This window comes from Sprattus sprattus (genome assembly GCF_963457725.1).
Source record: "Sprattus sprattus genome assembly, chromosome: 6".
NCBI lineage: Eukaryota > Metazoa > Chordata > Actinopteri > Clupeiformes > Clupeidae > Sprattus > Sprattus sprattus.
Genome location: NC_137925.1, coordinates 27,278,704 through 27,292,369, shown reverse-complemented (window position 1 = coordinate 27,292,369; position 13,666 = coordinate 27,278,704). Strand labels below are relative to the sequence as shown.

General features: G+C 41.1%; 1 protein-coding gene across 1 annotated transcript; it reads right to left on the bottom strand.

Annotated features, from left to right (window-relative positions):
• Positions 1-212: 212 nt before the first annotated feature.
• gpr137 (G protein-coupled receptor 137) lies at positions 213-7,315 on the bottom strand. Its single transcript, XM_080841450.1, has 7 exons — positions 6,551-7,315; positions 6,387-6,436; positions 6,062-6,293; positions 5,482-5,631; positions 1,477-1,605; positions 1,270-1,385; positions 213-876 (listed from the first exon to the last, which is right to left on the bottom strand). Exons 1-7 carry the CDS (start codon positions 6,923-6,925, stop codon positions 777-779), a joined length of 1,152 nt encoding a protein of 383 aa, XP_080697576.1. The 5' UTR covers positions 6,926-7,315; the 3' UTR covers positions 213-776.
• Positions 7,316-13,666: the final 6,351 nt, after the last annotated feature.

Here is a 13,666-nt window from a genome sequence, read left to right as displayed (position 1 = left end):
AAAAAACTGATTTTCTGTATTGGTTATCAAAAATCTGTGCCTTCTGTATATGTACTTATTATATGGCAACGACAGTACGAGCATTCTGATTGGCTAATGGATAGCCATGCCAGCTGCATATAAAAAAGGAAGTTAAATGATAATCCTCCACAGATACTTGTACTATACACTACACATATAGTATTAAGAACTGTAGAAATAAATACACGACATTGGTTTAATGGAATTTTATATATTAATACCTTCTTCCATCCAAATTCCCTTTTAAAATGAGCAACACATTAATGCATTAAAACACGGCAATCTCAAGCCCTGTGATCAATCCTTGTTCCCTTTTTCTGACCCCCCTCCCCAAAATCAAAGGATATCTAATAAAATATATCTAAGGGGTCTGGGTCATAGGAAAATAATTTAAAGAACAATCTTATTAAGTATTAAAAATGCATACCACTTTAGTTATACATTGAAAATCATGACTGAGGAATGACTCTAGTACCCTTTTATCCACAAGAACTAAGACTGGCTGAAACTTGAGAGAAAGGGTAAAACTGTCCAGTACTGTTCGCTACAGCTTTTATATAGACCATTGAGCCTTTGGACCGCCATATGACTTTAACTCATCAAGCGGAATCATAGGTGTCCCTGATGGTCTTTGACAGGATAGTGGTCTTGTTGGAATGTGAAGGTGCAAGTAGTCTTCGAAGTGCCTGAGTCTGTGAGTGCAAATACTCCGTCTGACGAGGTCTTGGAAATGCCCAAGTATTCCCCCGAGACGGTCAGTTCTGTGGAGTGGAGTAGAGAGAGTGGTGCTGGCTGCTCTGGTCATTGGCACTGGCAAAGAGAAGGGGCGCGGTCTCACTGGAGGAGCCAAACCAGCTAAACAGGAGATCAGAGGAGAATAGGATGCAATTTAGTTTCATAGGCCTGTGAACAAAGATGACCAAAGTCCAACATTGTAAAACAATTGTCTACAGGACAAGTATATACAGTATACCTCTAATTTAGGATTTACAGTCTTATTTTCTCTTATTCTTATTTTCTCACTGGCATTTAGTTTATTATGTACCAAACCATCATCCTCTTTATGGAGCATTTGCGATACAAGTTATCATTTGGCTTGGATTATTGCCTCAGTGGTACTATTTGCATGAATGTGCTTAAATATTCAAAACTATAACAAATGGCTGTTGTGGACAAGTAGGCTATTAAAGCTTCATACATGGTTTCCACAAGATTAATTTCTTCAAGCAGGGGGACAGTGGTGACTACCTGCTATGGTGTTGTGTGTTGAAGCCCCACGGGACACCTTCGTCGTCGTCCATCCTCTGAGGGTCATCGAAGAAGTAGGAACGCGGGCCTTGACTGGTGACTGCTGGAGTATAATTCTGCAAAACCACCCTTTTGTCAAAACTGAGATCGGATACCGGAGGTAAACATTCAAAATATAAGGCGGTGAGAAGCTCCAAGTATACTTACCACTTCTTGTGGAGGCTGGCGGACTCTGAATATAAGAATGAGCAAACTGGTTGGGAGCAACTCCCAGATGAAGAGGATTGCCCCGAACACGAGGTACCCCCTATCTCCAAGCTCGCTGTGTAGGTCAGCCTTAAATATATTCAGACAATAAAAACAGACATGACCACCAAGAATAAAACAAGGGACCACACATACACTCAATACTGCAATATCACACAGCTGAGAAGAAACACACTACATGCAAACAATGAGTGTTTGCCTACATACAGTGCCACTTGAAAATATGTGAACCCCTTGAGCACTTAAGAGTTTTTCGTTTTACCATGATTTTTCATTTTTTTCATCACCAATTTTCCATAGATGAAATGTCAGGTTTATGTTTATCATTTGCATGTACTTGTTTAGAGGGAATTGTTTGAGTAGCAAAAAAACTACATGAAACATGGAATTAGTGTATTTCAAAAGTAAGTGAACCCCCAGCTGCATTGGTAAAGTCAAGCAGGTAACAGATTCGGTGAAACATATTTGGGTGCTTAATTAGTCAATTAAGCAAACCAATCAACTGAGACATTGTAGCAACCGATAACTTAATAACGGCCAATAACGTAATAACGGCCAATAACGTAATAATTTTAATGTAATAAAACCAATAAGGTAATAAACTGCCAATACTGTAATAAAGTTGCTGAGACAATAACGTAATAACTTTTGGCTAATAACGTAAAAACGTATTACGTTATTGGCCGGTTATTACGTTATTGGCCTTGCATTAAAAAAAAACTTTGAAAATGTAATAACTGAGCCAATAATGTAATAACTGAGGTATCACTTCATTTTATCTTCAATATCTGGACAGAAAGTGTCCCACTTAGCCTTAATATTGCATCTTGCAACAGATGCTTAAATATCCGACCTTACAGATACCCCTCTACCTTCAATCCCCCCTCAACAGGAGGCTTTACAGGAGCAATTAAGAGTCATTTTGGATTAATATGTCACTCTTAGGATTCTGTTATAGTACTCTGCGTATCCAACTCTGTGACCATGCAGGCGCTTTGATGAAGTTCTGCGTTGCAGTTTTCAGTATGGTATTGCAATTCACTGCCGGAACACTAGGGGTTGCGGGAATTATCTGACCGTCTCCATTGTTCTCTGTCGCCTCGACTGGTAACATTTGTTGGAGGCACACGTCGGGCTACCATAAGCGGAGCTTTACTTTTACTTTTAAGCTATTTAATGTCGCTTTGTAGATCAGACTGGCCCTAGCACAGTTTTGGCTAATTCGAGAATCCTAGAGTAAAAGTAAAGCTCCCTAGCGTTCCGAAAGTGAATTGCAATACCATACTGAAAACTGCAACGCAGAACGTAGAAAGACTCCATCAAAGCGCCTGCATGGTCACAGAGTTGGATACACAGAGTACTGTAACATAACCCTAAGAGTGTCATTTTAATCCAAAATGACTCTTAATTGCTTCTGTAAAGCCTCCTGTTGAGGGGGGATTGAGGGTGGAGGGGTATCTGTAAGGTCGGATATTTAAGCATCTGTTGCAAGATGCAATATTAAGGCTAAGTGGGACACTTTCTGTCCAGATATTGAAGATAAAATGAAGTGATACCTCAGTTATTACATTATTGGCTCAGTTATTACATTTTCAAAGGTTTTTTTTAATGCAAGGCCAATAACGTAATAACTTATTACGTTATTGGCCAAAAGTTATTACGTTATTGGCTCAGCAACTTTATTACATTATTGGCAGTTTATTCAATTATTGGTTTTATTACATTTAAATTATTACGTTATTGGCCGTTATTACGTTATTGGCCGTTATAACGTTATCGGTTGCTACAGACATCCTTAGGAAAATGGTTGGGCAACACAGATTAAAAGAGAGAGGAAACCAACCAAACTACTGTAGTGCCCAGGTGTACCCACACAGATCAACAATGCAGAGAGGAAACGAGATATCCCAGAACATCAGGAAGAAGGTTCTGAGAGCCCATCAGTCTTGGGAAAGCTATAAGACCATCTCCAAAAGATTCCAGCTCCATCCATCCACTGTAAGAGAAATCATTTACAAATGGAGGGCATTCAACATGACCGCATCTCTGCCTATAAGGGAATGCCCATCAAGACCATCACCAAGAAGCACCAGAAGAAGAATAAATCAGGTAAAAGTCAACCCACACATCACTTCTAAAGAGTTTCAGACCTCTCTGGCAGCATCAGGGGTAAATGTACATGGGTCTACAATCAGATGAAAATTGTTGGTTTTGATCGTGACCAAATAATTCTATCTCGGACTCATCTGTCCAAAGAAGGGACTTCCAGAAGGCCTTTGGTTTATCCAAGTGCTCTCTGGCAAAGTTGAAACGGGCAATTTTGTTCTTTCTTGAGAGCAGAGGCTTCCTTCTAGCAACCCGATCATGAATGTCATGTCTCTTAAATTTTCGTCTGATTGTAGACGCATTTACATTTACCCCTGATGCTGCCAGACAGGTCCGAAACTCTTTAGAGGTGATGTGTGGGTTGACTTCTACCTGATTTATTCTTCTTCTGGTGCTTCTTGGTCATGGTCTTGATGGGCATCCACTTCTAGGCAGAGATGCGGTCATGTTGAATGCCCTCCATTTGTAAATTATTTCTCTTACAGTGGATGGATGGAGCTGGAATCCTTTGGAGATGGCATTGTTGATCTGGGTGGGTACACCTTGGCACTACAGTAGTTTGGTTGGTTTTCTCTCTCTTTTAATCTCTGTGGCCCAACCCTTTTCCTAAGGATTTCTCAGTTGATTGGTTTGCTTAATTGACTAATTAAGCACCCAAATGTGTTTCACCGAATCTGTTACCTGCTTGACTTTACCAATGCAGCTGGGGGTTCACTTACTTTTGAAATACACTAATTCCATGTAGTTTTTTGGCTACTCAAACAATTCCCTCTAAACAAGTACATGCAAATGATAAACATAAACCTGACATTTCATCTATGGAAAATTGGTGATGAAAAAAAATGAAAAATCAGAGAACTCTTAAGTGCTCAAGGGGTTCACATACTTTCAAGTGGCACTGTATATCTAGGCTAAATAAGATTAAGTTATTTCAGCACTCTGAGGCTGTGTGAGCAGTAGGTTATTTCAGCTGTGTGAGCAGTGGGTTATTTCAGCTGTGTGAGCAGTGGGTTATTTCAGCTGTGTGAGCAGTGGGTTATTTCAGCTGTGTGAGCAGTGGGTTATTTCAGTACTTTGAGGCTGTGTGAGCAGTGGGTTATTTCAGTACTCGGAGGCTGTGTGAGCAGTGGGTTATTTCAGTACTCGGAGGCTGTGTGAGCAGTGGGTTATTTCAGCTGTGTGAGCAGTGGGTTATTTCAGTACTCGGAGGCTGTGTGAGCAGTGGGTTATTTCAGTACTTGGAGGCTGTGTGAGCAGTGGGTTATTTCAGTACTCTGAGGCTGTGTGAGCAGTGGGTTATTTCAGTACTCGGAGGCTGTGTGAGCAGTGGGTTATTTCAGCTGTGTGAGCAGTGGGTTATTTCAGTACTCGGAGGCTGTGTGAGCAGTGGGTTATTTCAGTACTCGGAGGCTGTGTGAGCAGTGGGTTATTTCAGTACTCTGAGGCTGTGTGAGCAGTGGGTTATTTCAGTACTCGGAGGCTGTGTGAGCAGTGGGTTATTTCAGTACTCGGAGGCTGTGTGAGCAGTGGGTTATTTCAGTACTCTGAGGTTGTGTGAGCAGTGGGTTATTTCAGCCGTGTGACCAGTGGGTTATTTCAGCTGTGTGAGCAGTGGGTTATTTCAGTACTTTGAGGCTGTGTGAGCAGTGGGTTATTTCAGCTGTGTGAGCAGTGGGTTATTTCAGTACTTTGAGGCTGTGTGAGCAGTGGGTTATTTCAGTACTCTGAGGCTGTGTGAGCAGTGGGTTATTTCAGTGCTCTGAGGCTGTGGGTTATTTCAGCTGTGAGCAGTGGGTTATATCAGCACCCTGAGGCTGTGTGAGTAGTGGGTTCATGTACCTGGTCTGAGACGTTGTACCAATCAAAATCAAAGGCTTCCACCTTGTGATCTTTGGACAGCATGAGCACTGCCAGATTGTAACACGCCCTACTGAGGAAGAGCAGAATCACCCCTGCTCCCTGCACTGCAGTCTGGCATACTGATGTTCCCTGGGGGAGTCAAAAGCAACAAAACTTTTTTTATTGTTTGTTTGTATTGTATCATATTGTCTGTATATATTGTTTGTTATTATTGTAAATATGAGAGCTGCAAGATACCAGAATTTCCCCAGAGGATTTATAAAGTATTTACCTATCTATCTATCTATCTATCTATCTATCTATCTATCTATCTATCTAAACACATTCAGAAAACAACTGGACACAAACAATATAAAGCTATGTTTAGATCCATAACAGTATAAAACCCATAAATGACAAACAAAACCATAACAACAACAACAAATAAAAGAAAACATTGGAGGTCATGAAAGAAAACACAGAGTTCAACCCAGTTTCTAAAAATAACACTTGTTAACAGTTTCGATTTGTATTGAGGTCATTCTGAGCAATGATTAGCTTGGCTGAAATCTTGCATTACCTTACTGTGCAGGTAGAGGCTGGTGGACGGAGAAAAGCGTGTCAGGAGAAGCAGAGAGGTGGCCAGGCAGACCGCCTCCACAATGAAGAGCAGGTCGTTGACCAGCACCCGCACAAGCACCAGCCTCCAGGTTCTGTCGCTGCTTTCCCCCGGCTCCGCGAGGGCGGCACACACCACATTCACACAGAGGAAGATGGCACTCATGGCGGCATAGGCGCAGCGGGTCACATACCTGCACGGGGCAAACAGGGCATGTTTCAATTCGACAAGGACTCCAAAGGAATTTCTCTTGTTTTCACTCCACTTTGGAAGCGAGGGTACTTACTGTCCTTTGCTTGGTTCATAGCTGTACTTCCCCCTCACTTTCAGCACAACCTGAGCAACACAGCAATCTTGTGTTAATTTCACTCCAAAAATACTGACCTCTTGAGTAAAAAACAAGGCCACTTAAGGTAATATTGTCTAACACTGATTCCAGATCAGACTTACCTGAGTGAAGTACAGGTTGATGAGACTCAGGGTGAAAAACTGCAGGCACACTGGGCAGCAGTACAGCAGCCAGTAGACTGGGGCGGGCAGGTGATTGGCTGCCACCGCATTGCAAAAGTAAAAGGAAAAAAGCGTGGTGCGCAGGGCTGCCCAGAAGAGGCATAAAAACAGGAAAACGCTCTGGTAACTCCAGCGCTTATGTCCATATCGCAAAAGGAGCCAAAGCTGGATATACACTATTATGAAAAGACTGCCATATAGGCAAGTGTATAGGGTGGTGAACCCCAACTGCACAGATGGGGCCATAGCAGGTTGAATAGGAAAAGGGTTGAACGAGGAGTTAGGGGAAACAGTAGTTGGAACCTGGTTATCCATTTTGCACGGTTGTTGGTTTCTTTTGATGGATAAGAGTCTGAGGTAGAAGGTAAATTGATACAGTTTACCACGCCTTGTACAGTGTTTACAAGCCTATTCCAAGAAATAGATCACAACTTCACTGAATTAAGTGTCCTTAATAAATAGTTGAGGACCCCCAATTCTAGCACCAAATGTGAAAAGTATTTAGCTCCACAAAGCCACTGCACACTGAGTGTAGACAAAGTTGTGAGTCCGTTTTTGTCATAGGAAAATAGTGACTAAACACCACTGGTGAAACCCGTACAATTATTGATTTTCCTGCATCCAAATAAAATGTTTTCCTTCAAAAATTAATGTGTAAACAAATAATGTACAAACAGTGATATAGGTCTATAATTTCCCATAGTTCGACACAAAAATGTCCACTCAAATCAACTATCAATCTGTAATTCCCTTGGCCGCAAAGCTCATGATCCAGGGACAAACTCAAGACATCTTTAGAAATCCATGTCCTTCAAAGAAAGAAAGAAAAGGGAAAGTCTCACATTATCCATTATGACCATGCAGCAGCTGGTAACATAGTGTACTTCGTACGCAAACTAGGATAGGTACTTCCTGTTCTGTGATTATATAAGTAATGTACAGTTGGATTAATAATAATACTCTAGAAGCTCACAGTGCACGACAGCTATATTAAACAGTATACTGAGATAACTATGGAGCTGACAGTATTACACCGAGGTGTCATCACAAACCTGTTTTAATATCTTCACCTCCTGAAGTAGTTAGGCTAGCAAGCTAACTACGTTGCGTCGATGTTGTTTTGTGACGGCTACAATGTCTTCCCCTGAGCAAAGCACTACAATAACGTTGTCTCGTTTTGTCTGAGTCAAACTTGGTTAATATTAGTCAGTGAGAACATAACGTTCTATAACTATTCTAAGAAACCAACATTATTACATCGCCTATGTTACTTGTTAGCACGTAACATTAGCCAGCTAGCTTCTGTGATTTAGAAACTAAAAGTAGGAAGGAAGCCTAATTCACCAGCCCCTCTTTAAACCTTTATTACTACAGTTAAAAACGGTTGTCAGAACTACAATCTTACCACCCTGCGTGTGCTTATAATTCTAAGGATTTCCATTGTGTATTATCCAAAGTTCTCTTTCATATAGTTTTAAAGGCAGAAGGATTACACTAGCTGACTACTGCCACCAGCGGTGTAGGAAGTCACTCACGTGTATTGCTGTTTGCAAACAATAAAAGTCTTATACGTCAGTCTGGTTAAGGTGTGACTAAATTCCCCGTATATTTCTGCTACCAATGTGCTGTAGTCAATAGCTCAAAACAGTGAATGAAAGCACACTTTGTGGACCTTTAATTAGGTGCACTTTACCCAAATCTTTGATTTACAGTAGGCTATTTAGATGAACTTTTCTTCTGTTTTCCTGTTTGTCATGTCCATTACTGGCATACATTGCATGTTAGATTCATAAATGGCCGTATATATTAAATAACAGCGTCATTTTATGGCTTAATTGTCCTGTTGAAAGTCTAAAACACAGCAAAATTATAACATGATGAATTGTTATAGACACACGCTTGGTGCACATCAGACTCCTACATGCTCCTGGTCGGAAAGGGGTAGATGGATCCATACTTTACTGAATACTGCAGGTGTGTGAAGTTCAAATGAAGAATGAGACAAAAGCATCAGCTTAGATGCATTTGAACATACAACGCCCTATAACTTCTTTCACTGATCTCAGCAGTATGAACATTGATTTTTTTTTTTTTTTTTTACTTGGCTATGTTGATAGCACCGATTAATACCAGGCTGATTTTTAATTGTCTGTATCGGCTTGTTCCCGCATTCAATTTTATTTGTTCTTGTAGTGTATGGAGCACTTCACAACACTTCTGTGTGCCACAGATGTGGCTTTAAATAAAGCAACAGGACAAGCTCAATAAGTTGCCCAAACTTGTTCTTTGCATAGCTGCACAAGAGGTGGCAACTGCATAGCTGAAGGGCACTTTATATTACGTAAAATCCTTACAGATTCTAAAATGTACAAAACAAAGCATAGCACAGAATTTGAATAAAGGATCTGGTCAGGGTGGTCTTAGATAACCTCTCTCTTACGGCTTAAGTGCTGGCAACCATGCTTTGGAGTAAGTGGCTGAATATCTACCTGGAATGAGATCCATGAGAGTCAGAGTCAGAGTCCAGGCCAGAGAGTGCTGGGGATCCCTAGGGGCCACTCGTGATCCATGAGAGTCAGAGTCCAAGCCAGAGAGTGCTGGGGATCCCTAGGGGCCACTCGTGATCCATGAGAGTCAGAGCCAAGGCCAGAGAGTGCTGGGGGTCCTATGGGGCCAGGTGAACATATTTACCTGTGTCATCAATCTGCCATGTTGCATTAGGGTAAAGTATGCGCCAATCTTGCAGATATAGGTAACAGGCTGTTTTTAACAACATAAGGTGGGTGTCTGTTCAGGTCTATATTAGTTGGACAGATGCTTTGAGCTGATATGATACTGAATCTGTACATCCTAAAACAACGTTAAATATTAATTCAGACTGAGCACATTCACCAAAATATGGCGCTTAATACAGGTGACAATGTTAAACTGTCTTATGGTTGCATGCTAAATAGATACAAATACAGTATATAGTGTATATGAACTGGAATGTGTAATGATGCCCAGACATGTAGTTGTAGTGACAATTTACAGTCAATTAAGATATAATTTACTGAATTTAACATACAAACAAAACAAACTTAAATATTTGACCACATAGAAATAAAACAAAATGGGAAAGTAGGATACTTTTGACAAGGTTATTGTGTTGGTTTCAAATGAAGGGTACAGTGCAAACAGACATTCCCTTAACTCTAAGAATTATTGATGTAATTTGTATGTATTGGTCTTTCTTGCTATTCTAGTGGGCTAGGACACAGAACAAAAGTCCTAACCCCAATTTTCTAGGAAACATGGGAAAGCCATTTCAGGGAATTATAACTTTAATGCACAAGGTAAAACATGATTTTCTCAGATCCATACAAGGTGAGCACTTAATCTTTACAGATGACAGACAGTCTTAAACCAAAAAAAATGTGTAAGCCTTCTATTGTATTCCTAAATGTGACAGCACGCCTATGACTTTGTAGCGTCATTAAACAAAAATGTTGTTTTTTCTATGATCCTCTAGATGGGGCAGTGAGCATTGATGACTCCTAACAACAACGTCAAGTTGAAACCGCGGCTGTTTGAATTTAAACCACCATTTGCGCTACCAATGTTTACATTCAAAGATGACATTACACCATCACCTTAAAGCATTACAATTTTGCTACCATTTGAAAAAAAACACATGACGGCTTCTTTTGATGCTGACTTTACACTTTACAACTAAGTATTGGTGGTTTTGATTTCTGTTTATGTTTTTATTTTCATGAAGTCATCGTTAATCTTCAATTATTAAGTATGGGGCGGAAAAGTTCTGTTGGCCCAGAAATATCCTTGAGACGATCAGCTCGAATCAGACCCTTGTGGGCTTTGCCAGAGGTGGGTATTTTAAATTTGGGTGAAGTAGGCGAGTTTTTCCGCCTCACTTTTTCCTGTAACGTTACAGTATTTTCATGGCCACGTAGCAGTGATGATGTAAACGTTAGTCAGTCACACTTAGCTAGCTAATGTAATGTTTTGGCGCGAGTGTTTCTTTATTTCCTAAATTGTTGCCAAAGTTTTAGTTACTTCGAACTAACGTCAACAACTGAAAGGCAATCGTACCTTGTAATATTAAAGATGGTAAGTTTGCTTGTTGACTGTTCATGACCAAATTAACTTGCCAGCTAGCTTGCTTTAGACACAAGTTTTGTCATCATCGTCGAAGCTTAATAGCTTGTCGGCCAACTATATTCCGCGACTTTTGATATTCCCGGTGGCCACAAAGGTTATTATTTTTAACCTCATACTCTCACGGATGCGATTACGTGTTTTGCTATGCATTGTTTTGCGTATCAATCAAGGTGATTTAGCCAGCTAGCAGAGTGAACTAGGATTTTTTGAAGGGCCTAACTGTCAATGTGAATTCATGAAGTTTGATTTACCTTGGTTGACCATAACCACCTTTCACCTCACTTACAGGAATCAGTGAAAACAACGAAGCCTGAAAGCATGCAAGCTGCCTCTGAGGATGATGAAGAGACACGCAAAGCAGTCAAACAGCATGCTTCTCGGATTCCAACTTTTCACAGCTCAGTAGCTCGTAAAAAAACAGGTCATAGTGTAGAACCTCTTAGTTCAAGTCAAATACGACAGGAGGCGTCGAGTCTGCCCAACCAGTCTAAAGACAAAATAAGTTATGGAGGAGATATGTCTAAACCCAAATCCCTTAGTGGCAGAGAAACCGCTCTACCTCTTCCTTCTGTTCGCCTCCCAGAAATGATCTCTGATGCTTATGCTTTTGGTGATCATGCTGACCCTGTAACCAGCTCTCCAGATGCCCCTGGACTTTCTGCTAGCAGTGAAGACTCTCCTGAACAAGAAGTTTCAGAGAAGCTCCAACGACCCTCACTCAGGTCTGATCAAGGATCTACTGTAACAGACCAACCTGATTCTGTTCCACGGTTCACCTCTAAACCTCCATGCTCAGATCAAGATGCCACATCTGAAGATACACTGGAGTTGTCAGATGCAGATTTTGAAGATCAGAATGAAACACAAGGGACGTACAGCATCTCTGATGAAGAGAATCACTTTACTTTGAGAGAGGAAAATGAATCCTTTGGTGAGGAAGATTGCCCTGAAGAACAATTGGCTCTGAACCAGACTGAATGTCCCATACAAGGGAAGGTTGATTACAAGAACTTGAATATGGAAGATAAATGTACCACGGAGGGGGAGACACTGAAGTTTGTTTCCTCAGAGTTAGTGAAGACTGAAGAACCACTGGTGGAACATTCTTCACAAGAAGATGCCAAAAGTGGGTTAGATAGAAATACTAAATTGTCAAAAGATTCTAAAGCAGTTTCAAAGAAACTGTTGCAGTCTCCACATGATCCATCTTCATATCAAAGCAATCAAAGTTCCTCGTCATCCGCAAAGGTAAATACACACTGTGTACATGACTGTGATCTTTGATGCTCTTGAGTGATTTTTACCCTGTAAAACAGTAAAATATGCTGGACTGTTTTCTCCAACACTCAAGGTTGAGCTCAGATTATCATAATAGAGCAATAAACATAAGGCACATTTAATGCACCGGAATATGCATATTATAGACATATATGAAACAAGGCTTAAAACCGTTATTGTATAGCACTGTGGGTACCTCAAGTTTTCGGTCTCCACAATAGTCATGTACATAGTACTCCACATACATGTACTAAGTAATTAATCACAGTGGCTGTTTTCATGGACAAGTTTAACAGCTGTGAGTTGTATTCCTTTGGTCTTGTAGAGCTTTGCTCTCTTCTGCCTGCTCCCAACTACTCTCCTGCTCCTGGGTGGCCTTGGTCAGCATATTTGGCTCTACGGCATTCCCAAATCGACGTCGCACTTACTGGCTCAACTGGAATTACACTGGCTAGAGGGATTCGGGATGCCTCAAGAGTGCTGCTCTACAGATTGCCGGTAAGAACGTTTCCACACTCCTTTGTTAAAAAAATACAGTTTTTTGATCTTTAATTGTGTATGGTGAGTAATTTGTATTTACTAATCACAATAAAACTATGCTGTGTTCCCTAATGCCTTAGCTTCAGCTTGGTTGAGAGTATTCCTGAAGGGTTAATATTTCCACCCGGATCACCACTATTACCAAGCATCTCGCAAACATGGAAGGATATTCTGGACAAGGCGAACAAATCTGTCGATATTGCAGCTTTCTACCTCACCCTTAGAGATACTGACATGGGTCTTAGAGAGCCCAGTGCTAATGAGGTAAGAGATTGTGAAGATCCCTTTAAGTCACCTCAAACTGGTCTAATTGTGCTACAATTTCAGCACGATCTATTTCATGTGTTTGGTATTAGAGGTACCGTGAGCGGCCTGTTACTTAAGCAAGAACCTCTGACTAACAGAACCTTTTCTCTGATCGTAAATGAAAGCACTCGTTCGTATGACATGCTTGGCCTTTAGCAGAGTATGAGAAGGAAAACTTCAAAGACTTTTTGATCCTGCGCCTGTCTCCTGATGTGTCTGTCATGTTGTAGGGGAGACAGGTGTTCGCAAAGCTGATGCAACTGGAGCCGAGAGGAGTGAAACTCCGCTTGGCTGTGAACAGTCCTCAGTCATATCCCATGGACACGGAGGAGCTAGCCTCTGCAGGTGGGAATAACCAGTGAATAAGCCCTGCTTTCACCCTCCTCAACTTCACATAAGGAATGAAGCAATGATGCAACTGAGATTTTCAAGGGATTAAATTGGGCCACTGTGATTGTTCTTAACCTTATAGGTGCAGAAGTGCGCCCTGTTGACCTCCAGTCTGTGACAGGAGGCATCATTCACACTAAGCTGTGGGTAGTGGACAAGAAGCACCTCTACATTGGAAGTGCAAATATGGACTGGCGGGCTCTCACCCAGGTACTGGCAGCATGGATGCCTACCTCACATAACATTCCTGCAATCAGCTAAACATCTGTAATGCTACAGCTAACCATCTACGTATAATGCTACATGGTAAACTCTTCAGGATAAATGTGTCATACCTAATGCTGTTAACACACATGATGATGGTAATATTATGTAACATTT